We start from the raw sequence: 17500 nt of genomic DNA on the forward strand, positions 1-17500 counted from the left end.
AAAACAGAGAATGAACAGACAGAATAGAAAGGAGGAAAAGCAAAGGAAAACAGTGCAAAGGCAGTGATTAAGAAAGCAATGAGAGAGGAGAGGCAGAGGGAGGGAGACCAGCTAGACAAGAGGACGAGAGAGCCTGAGAAAGAGAGAGAGAGAGAGAGAGAGAGCCTGAGAGAAAAGGGAGAGAGAGAGATAGCCTGAAAGAGGGAGAGAGAGAGTGTGTGTGTGTGTGAGAGAGAGATAGAGAGAGAGAGATAGCCTGAGAGAGACAGAGAGAGAGGGAAAGGGAGAGAGAGATAGATAGATAGATAGCCTGAGAGAGAGAGAGGGAGAGAGGGAGAGAGAGAGAAGCAGAGCGAGCGGAGAGGCAAATTGAGAGGGAGGAGTGAGACGGAAGGGGGAACAGCGCAGAATACAGAGCGCTGCACTTGAACGGAACATCCATCCAGCCTTCCTCCCTCCTGTCCTTTGGAGTGTCCTTCTTTTTTCCCCCTTCTCTCCTCTCCTCTTCTCTCTTGTCTTCTCTCCATCGGATTTCCATGAATTGACACACGGGGAGGTGAATTACTTACACCATGGAGCGTTGCGCGGCTCTTCTCTGGCTTGACGCGGCTCTCCTGCGTTAACAGGGTTTCCCTTCTTTTTTCTTGTCGATTCAGCACGTCTACGACCGCGAGGCAGCAGCGAGCGAGCGTGTGAGCGAGCGAGCAAGCAAGCAGCAATCTCCCTGCGCTGACACTGAGCGACAGTGTGTGCGTGTTTGGGTTTTGCGCGCGCATGAGTGAGAGAGAGTGTGTGTGTGTGTGTGTAAGTCATGTGCGCGCATATGCCATACTGTGCAGGCGTGTGATTCGGAGGGTACGCATGTGATTGCTTAGGGTGTCTGTGTGGAGCGTATGTCGGTGCATCTGCACTGTCTGTGTTGGATTCAAGAGGAGGAGGGAGGGAAGGCTTCTCCTGACTGAACTGGCAGCACCACGCTTTACGGATTAAACAGAAAAAAAACAACAAAACTCGGGGAGCAAATACCAGCAGAAAAAAAGGGACAAGGGACTGCTCTGTCACTCGCACTCCTCTCTCTCCCCCTCTCTCTCTCTCTCTTTTTCTCTCTCTCTCCCTCCCTCTCTCTCTCACTCCTCTCTTCAAACCCCTCCACAGCCTCCCACCCCACCCCCTCCTCCCCTCTCAGATGGCAGTGATTTAGAGGCGCAAGACAAGGAGGACGAACACTATGCCTGCCGAGGTGAAAGAGGTGAGTGCGACCGTGAGAACATTCATTCTGCTACTGCTGCTGCTGCTGGTGATGCTGACAGTGATGCTGATGTTTCCGTGGTACCCAGGCAGCATCCTTTTGCACCACGCTTTATTTCCCTCCACCCTCGCTTCCTGCCTTCCGACACAGTCTGTCAGTCAGTCAGTCAGTCAGTCAGTCCGTCAGCTTCAGTAAGGCAGCAATAGTTACAATTCCAGAGCAAAAGCCATCTCCTCTGTCCTTTTTGAGAGCTCCGTTCGTTTTAGTTTTCTAGCGCTTTCTGGGCAACAGCCATTCATTCAGGCAGTAGTGGTGAGGCAGAGTGCTGAAGCGCTGCTTCATGGATATTCTCTGTATATATATTTGTATGTATAGTTCCATGTGCTGGAGGCTGTGGTGGCTGTGGTATGACTGACCACAACACACATGTCGTGCGTGTAGTACTGTAGTGCTGTTGTGTTGTGCTGAGGTGGGCTTGATCTGGACGGGAGTGTGGCAGCAGGGGAGGCGGAGAGAGAGAGAGAGAGAGAGAGAGAGAGAGAGAGAGAGAGAGAGAGAGAGAGAGGGAGGGAGAGAGGGAGAGTGAAGGGAGCACATGCTGTATGTAGAACATGATGTGCCTGGCCACACCAGCTCGCAGAAGAGGAATAACAGCCACAACAGTGTTTTCTGTCTTTTTTTTTACTCTGCTGTGCTGTACTGTGTTTTGGACACACACACACACAAAACACATGGTGTGTGCGTGCGTGTACAGTACACACACTCACACACACACACACACACACACACACACACGCATGCTTAAATAAACACACATCACGCGCTCCCATCCTTACAACATGGACAGGCTCACGCCCCACATCTCTCTCTCTCTCTCTCTCTCTCTCTCTCTCTCTCTCTCTCTCTCTCTCTCTCTCTCTCTCTCTCTCTCTCTCTCACTCACTCTCTCTCTCTTTGACACGCGCACACACACACACACACACACACACACACACACACACACACACACACACACACACACACACACACACAATCCACACACACAGCACTGCAGTTTCGTGAACCAGCTTGTGTGTGGAGCAGTCAGGGTGCGTGCACAGTTTTTGAAAAACGAGGCTGGTTCCTACAGCATGCTGCCTATGGTATGGTCCCCCCATAGTACCTCTTGTTTCATAGCTTCCACCTACAACGAGGGGGTAGGCATGAGAGAGGCACACACTGCAGTGTTTCAGAAGAGAGGAGGGGAAGGGAGAGGAGAGGAGGAGAGGAAAAAAGAGCGGCGAAAAAGGAAAAAAATCTCAGGGACCTACCCACCACACCACGCTACGCTAAAGCCCACGATGCACGGACGAGTGTGTCGGCTAATGTGATTGATTGCAGCGGGCCGATGTGTTGCGCGGATATTGGCGAGTGGTGCGGGGGACTCGATATCATAAATGCAGCTGGCTGCCTGGCTTGCTGTCGCTCGAACAGGCTGGCTGGCTGGCTGGCTGTCGATGGCATCATAATAAAAGCTCCAGCGTCCACTGACGGACGGACAGATGGATGGAGGGAGAGGTGGAGGGAGAGAGAGAGAGAGAGAGAGAGAGAGAGAGAGAGAGAGAGAGAGGGAGGGAGGGGAGGAAAGGATGAGGCGGAATGTTTTGTTGTGAATCAGGAGGACTCGGAGGTAGGCAGAGTGGTGGTGGTGTTGGTGGTGGTGGTGATGGAGATGGTGTTGGTGGTGGTGGTGGTGATGGAGATGGTGGTGGTGGTGATGGAGATGGTGTTGGTGGTGGTGGTGGTGATGGAGATGGTGTTGGTGGTGGTGGTGGTGATGGAGATGGTGGTGGTGGTGGTGGTGGTGATGGAGATGGTGGTGGTGATGATGGAGATGGTGGTGGTGGTGGTGATGGAGATGGTGTTGGTGGTGGTGGTGGTGGTGTTGGTGATGGAGATGGAGATGGCGTTGGTTGCGATGGGAAGGTAGTGAGTGAAAGGGTGGGTGGGGAGGGGTTACTCGCTATCCTGCCATGGCTTTGAACAACAACAACAACTCCTTCACCACCTGTCTTCCCTGCCCGAGACGCCCCAAACACCAATTGCCTCCAACCCCAAATGAGGAGGTGAGGGCAGTGGTGGTGATGGTGTTGGTAGCTGAGTGGGTAGATGGGTGGGTGGGGATGTTCTTCTCTGGGCTGGCTTTGAACAGCAAGCCCTTCTGCGAGCCCTACTCTCTCTCTCTCTCCTGGCATTTCTTGAAGAACAAACCCATCATAACCCATCATGGGTGGTGGTTACTAGGGCTGGGCGATATGGAAAAAAACTGGATATGGATACGGATTACCTTATATACAGATAACGATATATATCATGATATAGCACAATTACATACGTTTTCAATTATTATCTTTATTTGCTTTATTTTTTCATGTCGCAAAACAACCTTTCTTTAAAATGGATCTTTTTATTCTTATTTTTATAGTTACATGAACTTATACTGTGTATTGTGACAACATGAAATGTAATTAAATGATATTCAATTGTATAATATGTATAAAATTACTATCAAGATATAAACAATATAGGAGAAAGGTCACGATATACACTTTTATATCACGATAACGATATATATCGTCATATTGCCCAGCCCTAGTGGTTACTCTTATCATGGGTACTATTCTGCACTACATCTCACACTATCCTCCACTATTCTTCTGCTCTCTATCTGTTCTACATTACTTGTGCACTCCTGGACTCTGCGCTGACCCTTTACTATGTACTTTCTTGAATTTCCTCCTTTTACAGTAAGTCGCTTTGGTCAAAAGCGTGTGCTAGATGTAATGTAATGCAATACAGGGATTCTTAACCTTTTTCACGTTGAGGCCCATTTTTTTCGGTGCAGAGTGGCCCGGGGCCAATCTAACATTGCCCATACCCACATATATATAATATTATAATATAATATAATATTATATTATATAATTATTATTTTTTGTAATTAAATCCTGATTTGAAAAAAACAGGCTATTAATGTAGCAAGCTAGGTCTAACGCATTTTGTTATGGAAAAACTGTATTAATTGAGCTAACTCTTCTAAATTCAATGATAAACTCAATTCACTCACAGGGCATCAGGCCAGAGCCATTCATGCATTTGACTGCTTCTCTGACATTTGTGACAACTCTGTTTGCGAATTGTGATGAATCTGCTGATTCAAGACGGTTTTACCAGAGAGTGTTTATGGGTAGTACCAGAGAGGAATCTCACGACTTTTTCCGGGTGGTACAGGTATTGTCCACTAAGTGGCACCATCCAGACAGCGCAGAAGAGCGCAGAGGCTGTTGAAATGAATGGGGTCCCATGGAGCACAACCACGATGCTGCCATTGCTTTCGGAGAGAATTGGTATCATCGTTTCATTTTATTTTTCCAAAAGGCAGGATAGATTATCCTTTCAAACAGCACTTAGTTTGAATGTTTAAACTCGCTGGATATTTGTAAAATAACTTACGTCTTTATTGTCAGTATGACATCACGTGTGGCTTCACACACTGCGTTTGGATTGGTCAGCCGGTTGCATTGCTGTGATCACGACGGCCGTAAAGCAATTTTGTTAGCAAGATGCTAGCGGAGCCTGACTCATAAATGCCAAAGCTGTAGGAAATCAGAAGGACATAACTCCCAGGTTATTGTACATTTAATTGAAATCCACATTGGTTTCTCAGAACTTACAGTAATATTGTCAAGTTTCAGCCGACAGCGAGCACAATTGTCAGTTATTAGCGCCAGCCTTATGAGCTCTGCTGTCTCGACAGTGCTCCCTAGGTGAACTGCAGGCACGTGTTGGAGGGCGAGATTCAACACTGTCTGTAAACCCACTGTGGTTTTACTTAGTGATGTGCAGATGCGACGGCAGAAGAACAGAAATCCCTCAGCCTTATGCAGGGTGTCAAAAACGGAAAGCTTTGTAGCCTCCTAATACAGTGCAAAATTATTTAAATAAATGTATTTTTAGGTTAGGGTGACCAGATTTTTGTAGTCTGAAACCGGGACACTTTGTGCGTGACTGAAGGACAATATTTGGCGGGCGGGTCTGGGGGTCCTCCCCCAGGAAAAATTGTAAAAAAAAATAAATTTTAGATGCCATTTCCTGCATTCTAATCAATTTTAGAGGGAGGAATGACAAATTGCAACTGACTCCTTCAGACTTTCTATACAAGCGCTGGCTGTGATTAATTGTGGCTGGTAAACATGTAATCTTTTCCATATATTTACCCCGATAGACATGGCGCAATGTAGTGGGTGGCCAAAACCGGGACATATTTGTGTCCCGAGAGGGTTTGCTCTCCAAACCGGGACTGTCCCGGTCAAACCGGGACGTCTGGTCATCCTATTTTAGGTGCACAATGATAACGGGTTTGCTTAATCAGTAAACAGAATCGTTTTGAGTAAAGTTTCAAACGTTTTTTTTTGTAACCGAACGTGAGGAGAGAAGACGCCGGAAAATTACACTTCACACCAGTTGGTAATTTCTCCTTCTCCATTCGTGTACTATCGAGTGTATTGCCGTCTTGTCTTTAACGTCACGTCTTCCACTAGGCCTATAAAAAACAGCGGTGCGTGGTCATTTAAGTGGCAGAACTGCATGGTCATTTAAGCGGTAGAACTGCGTTATAATAAAAAGACGCACGCTGTCTTCAGCATCTTGCACGGCCCACGCGGCCCTCCGGTGCGAGATCGAAACTTTTCTGCGGCCCTCAAGTTTCTGAGCGCGGCCCTATGGTTAAGAATCCCTGATGTAATACTCTCTCTCTTGGACCCCCCCGCAACAATTGCCCCCCCCCCCCAAGTAAGGAGGTGGGCATTGGTGTTGGTAATGGGGTCGGTATGGTGGGAGAGGGGAATTCTAGTCTGGCATGACTTTGAACATTACCCGCCCCCCTAATCATAGCCCATCCTTCCTCTCCATGCCCCCAAGCACCAATTGCTTCCGAGCCCAAATGAGGAGGTGAGGGCAGTGGTGGTGGTGGTGGTGGTGAGGCTGTTGGTTGTGATGATGGGTGGTTGGTGGGTGGGTGGGGGTTACACTCTCTCTTTTGGCATTTCTTTGAACAACAAACGCATCATAACATGTCATCCTCCCTCTCTAAGACCCCCACCCCCATCCCCACCCCTAGCATCAATTGCCCTCACCCCCAAGTGAGGAGGTAGGCATTGGTGGTGGTGATGCTGTTGGTAGCTGAGTGGGTGGGGGTTCTACTCTGGCATGGCTTTGAACATTGCGTCGGCAGTGGTGGTGGGGTGGGGGAGATGATGTTGGTTGTGATGTTAGGTGGGTGAGTGGAGAGAGGGAGGGGGTTACTCTCTATCCTGGCACAGCTTTGAACATCCCAATGTCTCTTCATCTCTCCAAGCCCAAAACCCCCAAACTCCAAACCCAAAATACCATCCATGCAGCTGGGTATACATATCTCTCTCTATCACCTCTCTCTCTCTCTCTCTCTCTCTCTCTCTCTCTCTCTCTCTCTCTCTCTCTCTCTCTCTCTCTCTCTCACTGAGTAGGTGGGAGGGGTACTCTCTATCCTGACATGGCTTTGAACAAGCCCATCACCACCACCATCACCATCCATCTTGTCTCCTGCTTCAAGCCCCAGAGCTCCGACCACCACCATGCCCAAAAACGAACTGCCTCTACCACCTCTCTCTCTCTCTCTCTCTCTCTCTCTCTCTCTCTCTCTCTCTCTCTCTCTCTCTCTCTCTCTCTCTCTCTCTCCTATGTCTCTCTCTCTCTCTCTCTCTCTCTCTCTCTCTCTCTCTCTCTCTTTCTCCTATGTGTCTCTGCACTGACTGCCTGAATACTGTTGTGTGCACACAAAATAATTCTGTTGGCACAGTGCAAAAATATACCTCTCGATCCTAATCTTCCTCGGCGTGCGTGCCACTACATAAAAGTTTGTTGCCTTCTCTCCCTTCCACGCCAGCCAGTCTCTGAGGCTGAGCCCCTCTTAGCATCATAAGTGGCCCCCAGTGATCAGCCGACCTCAGAAGAGGCAGAGGAACGGGATAGACCTCCTGTGCCCTTGAGCCTTGAAAACCTGCTGCTACTAAGTATTGTACCCCAAACACAATTTCGTTGCCTTTTTGACAATGACAATAAATTCTTGAGTCTTGAATCTTGAATCTTGAATCTTGGGCAAGCAGGGAAGGGAAGGGAAGGGAGAGGGAAGGCAAGGCAAGGGAAGGGAGGGGAAGGGAAAGAGAGGGAAGGCAAGGCAAGGCAAGGCAAGGGAAGGGAAGGGAAGGGAAGGGAAGGGAAGGGGAGGGAGAGGGAGAGGGAAGGGAAGGTGAAGGGGAGGGAGAGGGAAGGGGAGGGAAAGGAAAGAGAGGGAAGGCAAGGCAAGGTGTGCTTGGGAGTCTTCTGCCTGCTTCCACCTGTGTGAGCTGCTGCAGTTTGATCTAGTGGTAGAGGTGGCGGTAGAGGTGGCGGTGGAGGTGGAGGTGGAGGTAGAGGTGGGGATGGAGCCATGGGAAGAAAAGGAGGCTGTTGGGTTGGGGTTGGAGGTGGGGGTGGGGGTGACTAATAGGTGCCTGCCAGAAGGAGAGAGACATGTGTAAGCGGCAGGTGGTGAAGGTTGGAGGGTTGGGGTTGTGTTGGGTCGGGTTGGGGAGTGAAGTGCCGTGAGTGTGCAGAGTGTCTCTATTTGCTCAGACCTCTGAGCTCCATCGGGGCTTGGGTGGTAGCTGATTGGCTGGCTGGGGGAAGTGGGGTTTTTTTTCGCCCCTAATAGACGCGACGGGGGCAGCCGCCTGGCTCGGCTTGCCTCGGCTGGCGCGTGCAGAAGCGATTATTTTCGCGACGACCCCTATCGCGATGTACTGTAGGAGAGGGAGAGAGAGAGAGAGAGAGAGAGAGAGAGAGAGAGAAAGAGAGAACGATAGAGACAGAGAGAGAGAGAGGGAGGAAGAAAACGATGGAGAGAAAGAGGAAAGAAACAAGTGATGAAGAGTATGATAGAGGAGAGAGAGAGAGAGAGAGAGAGAGAGAGAGAGAGAGAGTCAAGCGAGGAGAGTGGAGCGGAGTCTGGAGCATGCTCGGTTTCGTGGCGGGGTCCGCCGCAAGGCTTTTCATCTTCTGCATGGCGTGGCAAGCCTCGCCAGTCAGCCCCGCCAGCCCGGCCTGATTTACATAGAGAACCCAGAGAGCTGCTGCTTCCAGTTTTTTTTTTCGTTCTCTCTCTCTCTCTCTCTCTCTCTCTCTCTCTCTCTCTCTCTCTCTCTCTCTCTCCCCCTCCCTCTCCCTCTCTCTTTTTCTCTCTCTCTCTCTCTCTCTCTCTCTCTCTCTCTCTCTCGCCCTCTGTCTCTCTCTCCCTCCCTCTCTCCCTCCCTCTCTCTCCCCCTCTACCTCTGTCTCTCTCTCTACCTCTCTCTGTCTCTCTTGAATATTTACTCGAGGGGCAGTAGGAGGGGGAAGAGGGTGTTGGGAGGTGATGAAGGGGTGGAGGGGGGGTGCGGGGTTGAGACAGAGAGGCAGGAGCGTGTGTGGTGTTGGAGAATGAGGGGTGTGTGTGTGTAGAGAGGGATAATGATGGGGGGGGGGGGGGGGGAGTGCGGGGCCGGGGAGATTGTGTGTGAGGACTAAGCGGGACGATGATGGGGGTGTGTGCGAAGAGGAGATGGTGGGTGGGGTCTATGTGAGGTGGAGGGGGTTATCGCTCTTCCCTGCTCAGCCTCTCCCCATAAATAATCAGCTTGCTTATTAGATACAGCGATGTGCCTTCTACTTCACTCGGCTACAGTACAGTATAGTGCAGTGCAGTGCCACATTTCATTTTTTCAGTAGGGATCCACCGATACTGGTATCGGTATCGGCACCCGATACTGCTCATTATACTCGTACTCGTACTCGTCAAGCATTTGCCGATACCAGGAACAATACTGCTATTACACAAAACAATGCAAAATCTTGTCACGTTCTGTGGACTTGAAAGCAGCATGGAAAAAAGTGCCACCTCAGACATTTACTAACATTTAAATCTACATGGAAATGGACAATAAAAATATCACAGGTGGATAAAAACAAGGTCATGCATTTATTTTCATTGTATTTTGGTGGTAAAAAGGTATCAGTATCGGTACTCGGTATCGGCAAGTACACACATTAATGTACTCCTACTTGTATCGGTTTTCAAAAAAGTGGTATCGGTGCATCCCTAAAAAAATCCAGTACGGTGCTGTGCAGACAGGTGATTTCCCCTAATTGACTCCTTCGCCAGGGGGCGGGAGATTTGTGGTAATTAAAAATCAGCCAATTTTTTTTTACGGTATGTCTGTAGCAAACATACATAGTGGGTGTTCTGTAGGCTCTGTAGCATTATGTACCATTATGGCCATCCCAATTTTAGTAGTATGTCGCAAATATATATGATACTGGGCGTTGGGTTCTGTTGCAATATACTGTGCGTGTGTGTGTGTGTGTGTGTGTGTGTGTGTGTGTGTGTGTGTGTGTGTGTGTGTGTGTGTGTGTGTGTGTGTGTGTGTGTGTGTGTGTGTGTGTGTGTGTTTCAGGGCATTGGTATAACTGATGGAGCTGTTGATATACTGTAAACACCAGTGCTGAAACCGAGCCCTGCATTGCATTGCCAGAGGAAATAGCTGATAATGATGTAATCTGCCATACATGCACAGAAACATAAACCTTCTACTTTTAAAAAAATATTCATTTGGGGGCTTTATTGCTTTTTTTCAGACAGGCCAACTGGAGATGGAGACAGGAAACTGGTGGGAGGGAGAGATGAAGAAAGTTTAGGAAATTACCCAAAAGGCCGGATTCGAACCTGGGTCCCCGTGGGCAATATAGCCCGTTATATGGTACGGCATGTTAGCACGCTGCGCCACAGCATCCCCAACCTATTGATGCTCAAATCCCAAACAAACACCCACTCACATCTTTATGCTCAATGTAAATGACAGTACTCACTGTTTCTACCGCTGTGGAAGACATTTACTCACATTTCATTTAACCACTACAGTGGTGCATCACTGCTAGCTTGCAGTGAAGGTTTTCTTTGTAATATAACACGGCTGCACCCTGGGGGAACTGGTGGGTGAATGACTTTACTGACTGACACTGGCGTTTGCCTGAGTGATAGCTTCTTACATTGGCTCACGGATTTCATTGTTTCATTATTGAAAAAGATCGACCCAGGGATGCTGTATCAAGGTATGATGCTGTGCTTGCTGAGCATCCTCAACAGTGCTTTATCCCCGCCCGGGGTTCTGACGAGATGGGCTACTTTGACGAGATGAGCTAACAATGGCCTGGTAGCCTCATAATGTGCTGTAATAGCAGAGATTCTTTAAGTATATAGAGATATGCCAACATGATAGGTTTCTATGGGCACCTAACGTGACCAGGTTCCGGTCTGCCTAAAGGGGCGTGTCATAATGCTCCTAGAATAAATAGAACAGCCCTTAGGCAGAGAGGTCTGCCTAAAGGGGGATTCCCCCCCTCCCCCTTGCGACAGTAGAACCCGGAAACAATGGGCCAATGGAACCTCTCTCTTATCTACTCTCTCTGGTAATAGTCACTGAAAGACTTTAGAATGTACCATAGCACTACACTACTATGGCATTACACAGAGTCTTCAATAATAGGGCATACATTACGACTACTTGGTCACTATTCTGGTAATAGCACATTTATAACAGGCACAAGTTTTACATAACCCAAACTCAAACCTCAATTTCTAACTTTAACCCCCAAGGGGGTGCCACCAAGACCACTTGTTATAAAAACTCATAATAAACAACGAGACAATGAAAATCAGATCAGGTTTTCAATTGGCTTTCGCGAAAGGATAGAGATTGAGAAGCCTGGAAAACGTGTTCCTAGCATGGCATCCTTGGTCTCTCTGTCTCTCCTTCCACAGAGGCCGTCTTTAAAGGCGTATGCCACTATTTTGGGGCTTAATACAGTTAAAATCGTTGGCTGGGGTTTATAAAGGTGGTAAAGTGTCTTATTTTTCATGTTAAGCGTTGTCTTGCTTTAAGAGAAGTTAAAAGAGGGAATATGTCGCTAAGCTAGTGAAAGTCAATGTATCCGTGCAGCATTGTAGCATGCTACATGGATGCATTGACTTTCACTAGCTTAGCGACATGCTCCCTCTTTTCACTTGTCTTAAAGCAAGACAACGGCTTACATGAAAAATAAGACACTTTACCACCTTTATAAACTCCAGCCAACGATTTTAACTGTATTAAGCCCCAAAATAGTGGCATACTCCTTTAATGGGAAGCGCACCAAAGAAGAATAAACATACAAGGTCATAGTTCAGCTAAGTGGTAGTTCTTGTCTGGGACAACTTGGGAGAGATGTCTCCTCCTGGTACAGATGTCACATAATTCACAGCAAGAACTCACACAGGGACAGTTTAACCAGACAGAGTTTAACCAGAAACACAGAAAGCAAAAGTCCTAATTACAGGTTATAATTTTATAACACCACTGGACAAAAGTCATCTGAAAGGGCCGCCCTCTCAAAACATATAAAGGTCAGATTAGACTTCAGCAACTGCGAGCGTGAAAAGTCGCGTGGGAGTGGCCACGAACCAATTTTGTATTCATGCATCTGCGAGCTCTGCGAGGTCCGAGGTCTCGTTGCCAGCCACATTTGAAATTGCGCGATTAGGCTACTTTCACTACATTGTAAGCATTGCGGTCATTATTAAGCAATGTTGCTTTCTATCCCGGTTAGCTAGGTATTTTCACACAAATTGCAAAGGCAATGCAGTGGTATCATTATTTGACATACCCAGTCTGTTTTCACGAGCAGAAAATGCAAGCATGTAAAGACAGTTGATTCTGCCCATGTGTGTTTACATTCGGTGGAGGAACGGTAGTAAAACCGCAGGCATTGTGCCACGAGTGTTCAACTGATGCATTGTTTGTTACTTAGCTTAGCTTCGTGTATTTACACACATTTACACACAAGGCATGAATAAAGTTTTTAACAGAATACAGCTCTGCTCTCGCAAACTACTGGCATTGCGCTGCCACAAGAACAGAACAAGGAAGTAGCGAGACGACCAATCATAGTGCCTTTTTGTTTGCGTACTCCGCGTCCGTCCGACGGATAGTTAGAATTTTTTCGAGGCGCTAGACGACGGGCGCAGAGCCTCTGAGAGGGGGGCGTGGACTCGCATAGACAGAAAACGGACGGACGCAGATTCTATGCGAGCGAAGCATAAATCTAGCTTTAGTCATGGGGACCCAATTCTGGACCCCGGGTCATCCATCTTTTTCCACCTGTCAGCAGGCCTGGGCACCACTGTAGTCCAATGTTAGCCAGGCCGTGCCCTCCTAGTGACGCAACAGCTTCAGCGTTGCTACCAGTCAGGTCAAGAGCAAATGCAAGTACTTTCTGAGTTCCCGCAAATACGGGAACTCCTCCCACTTTGTTGGGAAGCAAACGATCATTAGCAAACCAAGGGAGGCCATTTGGAAAATGCTGTTTGGGAAATGTTAATGGTTATGCTCTTGGTCAGACCAAGTCTCGAAGAGATTTGAAAGTCGATGATATTCAGGCTAGTCCAATGTAGCTGCTCAACTCAAGGGCCAGCCGTGGCACAATCAGCTGTGTACTCGACTGCTACACCTGCAACCCGTGTTTGATTCTGCCCTGAGGTCATATGCAGAGCCTTCCCTGTCTCTCTCTCCCCTCTCATTTCCTGTCCTCATGTTACTGTTCTGACACAGTAAAGGCATAAAACATGTTTTATAAAATAAAGAAGCTCAACGCGATGGGTACAAGTAGCTCATATCAACATGACGTGGGAAAATTATGTTACAGAAGCTCTAGCCGTGGATGTCATTCCTCTTCGGAGCCACGAGGGAGTTGAGTGTGCGTGTGCATGGGGAAGGCTGCATAGTCAGACGAGGGCAGCTTCATCAAACAGCACATGCATAAAAAAGTGAAATCTAAGGAATAATAATCGCTGAGCTGGGCACTGAATGTGCCAAGGCTTGAGAATTAATGTGTGCGTGTAGTGTTTGTGTGCGTGTGTGTGTGTGTGTGTGTGTGTGTGTGTGTGTGTGTGTGTGTGTGTGTGTGTGTGTGTGTGTGTGTGTGTGTGTGTGTTTGGGAGTTGGAGGGGCACTATCATTGCAGTGATTTGCTTGTGTGGATTCGATGCCTTGCTTTTAGCACTAAGGATATGCATCAGTTTGTGTGTGTGCGTGTGCGTGTGCGTGTGTGTGTGTGTGTGTCTGTGTGTCTGTGTGTCTGTGTGTCTGTGGGTGGGTGGGTGTGTGTGTCCCTCTGTGTCTGAGTGTGTCTGTGTTGTGTGTGTGTGCCCTATAGGGCTTATTGATCGAACGATAACTGAAAGCTTCGGCCAGTCAGCCAAACGGAGGCCCCCTATATCTCCCTCTATCAAAAAATAGTTTCTTGCATGGCACAGATGAATATTCTGGCCTCATACTGTCTGGTCCATACCCAGTATCATGACATATGTATACATACGCAGGGAAGCCGACAGGAAAGGACAAAAAGGTCAGTTGTCCCGGGGCCCATGAGAGAGGGGGCCCAGAACTGGGACCTTTTTACATTGTATGCATTCGATGGGAGGGCTCCTTTCAGATGACTTTGTCCTGGGTCTGGCCAAATCTGTCAGCGGTTCTGCATGTATACTGACTGCCCATTAGCCATTAATGGAGGGGACTGGACTGGCCCTGCATAGTCTGCAGCAACCAAAACCTCCACATCACACATCACACAGCCTCTATAAGTTCACACATTTCTCTGGGGAAGGAGAGTTATTTCTTTGAATGCAAATCAGCTGCCCATGCGCTTGGCAAATTCTTTCTTGCATTTTCCCATGTTGTAGGCTATTATCTGGTCTTGGTTTGAAGGGAAACTTACACGGGCAGCAGATAGCAACCATCTGCATAATTAATAGTTCCAACATGCATTTGAGCTGTTCCCTCTTCCCATAACTCCCCAACCCCTCCCCACTTTTTTTCCTTTCTAGTTTAAGCAATTATTTTGCAATTTATTTAATTTTCCCTTTAAACCTAAAGAGAGAGAGAGCAGCAATTTACAGTAATTCTATGTTAATGGCCTGCACTCTGCGAGCGCAAAATGGCAATTGTACAGAAATGAAGGCCGCCGCTGCCAGACAGTTAAGGCACACAAGGGAGACATTCTTTATTATCAAAAATGATTCATGCAGGGATTTTTTTTGTCTTTGTGCCTGAGGGCCCTGGTCTTCATTTGGCTTCCAGCTTGAACCTCTCAATGGAGAACCACAAGTTGAAGAGATAATTGTGTTCCTATATCTACACAGTAAAAAAAGCACTGTTTGTTCAACACTTAGAGAGTCAATTTCACATATTCTATTGTGTATTTAGTCCCAGAGTTGGAGTAACACACTACAACATTTATTCTATAGGTATGATTGTGAAGTGCAATTATGAAAACCCATTTCTCTACAAGTTCTCCTATAGCCTCAATTGTCAGGTGACAATCTTCTCCACAGGACTGTAGGCCTACTGAAATAGAATGATATGATTTCAAGCAGAGTGTGAAAGCCTCGAAAAGACTTTCAAATGACTAGAATGGCTCTCGGTTTGAGAGCGATCTTGCATTTCCAAGCCACCGAGGCAATAAAAGCCCTTGATGGAAACAGAAGGTAATGGGCAGCTCGTTAAAATGACAGCGGAAATATATGAAATCATATCATTATACTCTAATAGCCATCAACGTTATAGGTAACCTCACGCGCGTGTGTTTGCGCGCAGCTGCCAGCCAGCTTCAGATTTTGCTGAGTGTATGGAATCGTTAATGGTGGGGAGCGGTGGGGAAAAAAAATCCTCACGGTGACAGGCGTGATGTTGCATTAATCTTCTAATGCGCCTCAAATCTTTTTTTTCCCCCTGCATCTGATTATTATTCCCCCCATTCCCTTCCGCTTTTCAAAACTTTGTTTATCAGTACCTTGTTTACTCATTCTCCCTTCAAACTTGCTCCTCTTTTTTTGCTCAATTCCACGGTTTTGCACATCTCTTCATTTATACAACTCTCTGTTTTAAGTATAGTTTTTCTTTCCTGTTTCTTTAAAGCTGGACAATGCAGAATAGTAAAGAAAGTGAGTGAGAAAGAAATGGAGGAGAGCTGGGGTACTGACCCAGGCTGGATTAGAACCTGGGTCCCTATGAGCACATTCACTGTATGGTTTGGCTGTTCTTCCCTCTGTACCACAGCAGCTCCCAAAATTCCTCTTTTAAATGGTATATGGGCTTCCCAATCGTTTCCAATTTGTCACAAGTGTCCGGGGCCCACCTCTGACCTGCTATAATAAACAACTTAAATATACATTCAACAGCAACACGCACACACATTATTTAGATTTTTCAGAAAACGCTTTCAAGGCCCACTTGGAATACCTTCGAGGGCCAAAAGGTTGAGAATCACCGCTATAACTATTTATCTCACTTCTCCCCAAACACCTCCCCTTTTGTCTCTCCGTTCCCCCTTATCGCTCCTCAACCACTATCATCTCCCCCACCCTCATCTCCCGCTCCTCCTCCTCCACTCCTCCTCTCCTCCTCTCCTCCATTCCTCCACCCCTCCCGTCCCGTCCCGGGTTCTCAGGAGCACAGCTCAGAGGATGGTGCGGCCACCCAGGGGAGGCTGGAGCCCGGGGAGCATCCCGAGGAGACGGCCCTGAGCCCCGCCGATGCCCCGGATACACCCACCTCCCTCAAGTCCACAGCCACCTCTAGCAACGGAGGCGCCAGCCAGACCGACACCGAAGTAGGGCCCTGCCTCCTGCATCTTCCTCCCTCTCTCCCTCCCTTCCTGCCCGTCCTGCCTGTTTAATCCTCCTCTCTTCCTGCTCCTGCCGCTTCCTCTCGTCCTTTCTCTTCATTACTTGCCTGCCTTCTCTTCCTTTACTGCAGAGTGAAGTTGGCGATGTTAATAGGCCTGTTTAAAAAGTTGAATTCATATGCCTCGTCTCTTCATGCCTGCCCCATTTTCTCTTCTCCTTTCTCTTCTTCCTTTCCTCTGTACCTCTTCCTCCCTTCCCTGCCTACCTCATCTTCCTCCCTCTTCCTCTTCCTCTTCCTCTCCTCATCTTCCTCCCCACCCGCCTCCCCTCCCGGTCTCCTCCTCTCTACCTTCCCTGCACGACTCCTCCTCCTCAAATACCTGCCTGCCTCTTTTTTCCTCCCTGCACAGTAAAGTTAGCAATGTTAAACTCTTACCCCGCCAACACACCAGAAGAGACCAAAGCGACAAAGAATCGCTGGAAGCGTGTTCGTAGCAAGAGCGTCAGGAGTGATGGAACCAACAGAGTGCGCTCGTTAAAAGCAGAATGCAAGCATTACATTTCCAATTTCCAGAAATTCCAATTGGCTGTGGCAGTTATCGCTGAACCGCATCATAGCTACGTAATTATTAGCAAAATATTTGCTGAAGTTCAACGCTCAAGTAGCTCAAGTATCTCAAGTAGCTCAAATCACTTTTGTCTCTTCTGTCGCCAGCTCCTCCACACAAAGTCCATTACTGCTGTCGCCTGTGTCGCTTTAGTCTCGTCTGTTGTTATTGTGCCATTACAGACTAGGAACAACTTGACGAGTTTTAGAGAATTAAGAGACAACTAACACTGCAAAACCTACTCCATAGTGCTTTTCCTCCCTGTCCCTTTTTTCTCCTCTTCTTTCTCTCCTCTTTGTCCCTGCCTGCTTCCTCTTCCTCCCTCAATATCTCTTCTTTCCTTCTTCCTCTCCCTCCTCTCTCCCTCACTTCCTTGATCTCCTTTCCCCCTCTGTCTCCTCTCCCTCCCCTCTTTGCCTCCTCCTGCTTCTCTCCTCCTCTCCCTGGGTCCCTCCTTTCCCCCTTGTCCCCCTTTTCCCCCTCTCTCTCCTCTCCCTCCCCTCTTTGCCTCTTCCTCCTTCCCTCCTGCCTCTCCCTCCTCTTCTTCCTCCCCTCTTTGCTCCCCCCCCCCTCCTCCTCTTCCTCCTCATTCCCCTCTCCTGTGGTTCCTCAGTCCCCTCTCCTTCCTGTTTCATCTCGGCCACTTTGTCTCAATTAAGGTCTCTACATGCTCAGAAGTGCTGATTAGTCGGCCGCGAGAAGCCCCATAAGTGGCGCGTCAAAGCGCTGGCTGCGTTGGCTGTCCCATTTAGGAGGCGCCTCTGAAACCAGACGACATATCCCAGCTCCTCCGCTGCCCTTTTGGACAGAGACCTACTGGTGGTGTAGCCTATC

General features: G+C 48.1%; 1 protein-coding gene across 1 annotated transcript in view; it reads left to right on the forward strand.

The window, feature by feature from the left end:
* arvcfa (ARVCF delta catenin family member a) overlaps positions 1-17500 on the forward strand; it is an 80540-nt gene that overhangs the window by 2870 nt on the left and 60170 nt on the right. Inside the window, exons 2-5 of the mRNA XM_063212777.1 lie at positions 627-692; positions 1156-1329; positions 7672-7734; positions 15881-16042. Of these exons, the coding sequence (XP_063068847.1) occupies positions 627-692; positions 1156-1329; positions 7672-7734; positions 15881-16042 (465 nt within the window). The remainder of the gene's footprint in view (positions 1-626; positions 693-1155; positions 1330-7671; positions 7735-15880; positions 16043-17500) is intronic.

The sequence above is a fragment of the Engraulis encrasicolus genome, chromosome 12 (genome assembly GCF_034702125.1).
Source record: "Engraulis encrasicolus isolate BLACKSEA-1 chromosome 12, IST_EnEncr_1.0, whole genome shotgun sequence".
NCBI classification, from domain to species: Eukaryota; Metazoa; Chordata; class Actinopteri; order Clupeiformes; family Engraulidae; genus Engraulis; species Engraulis encrasicolus.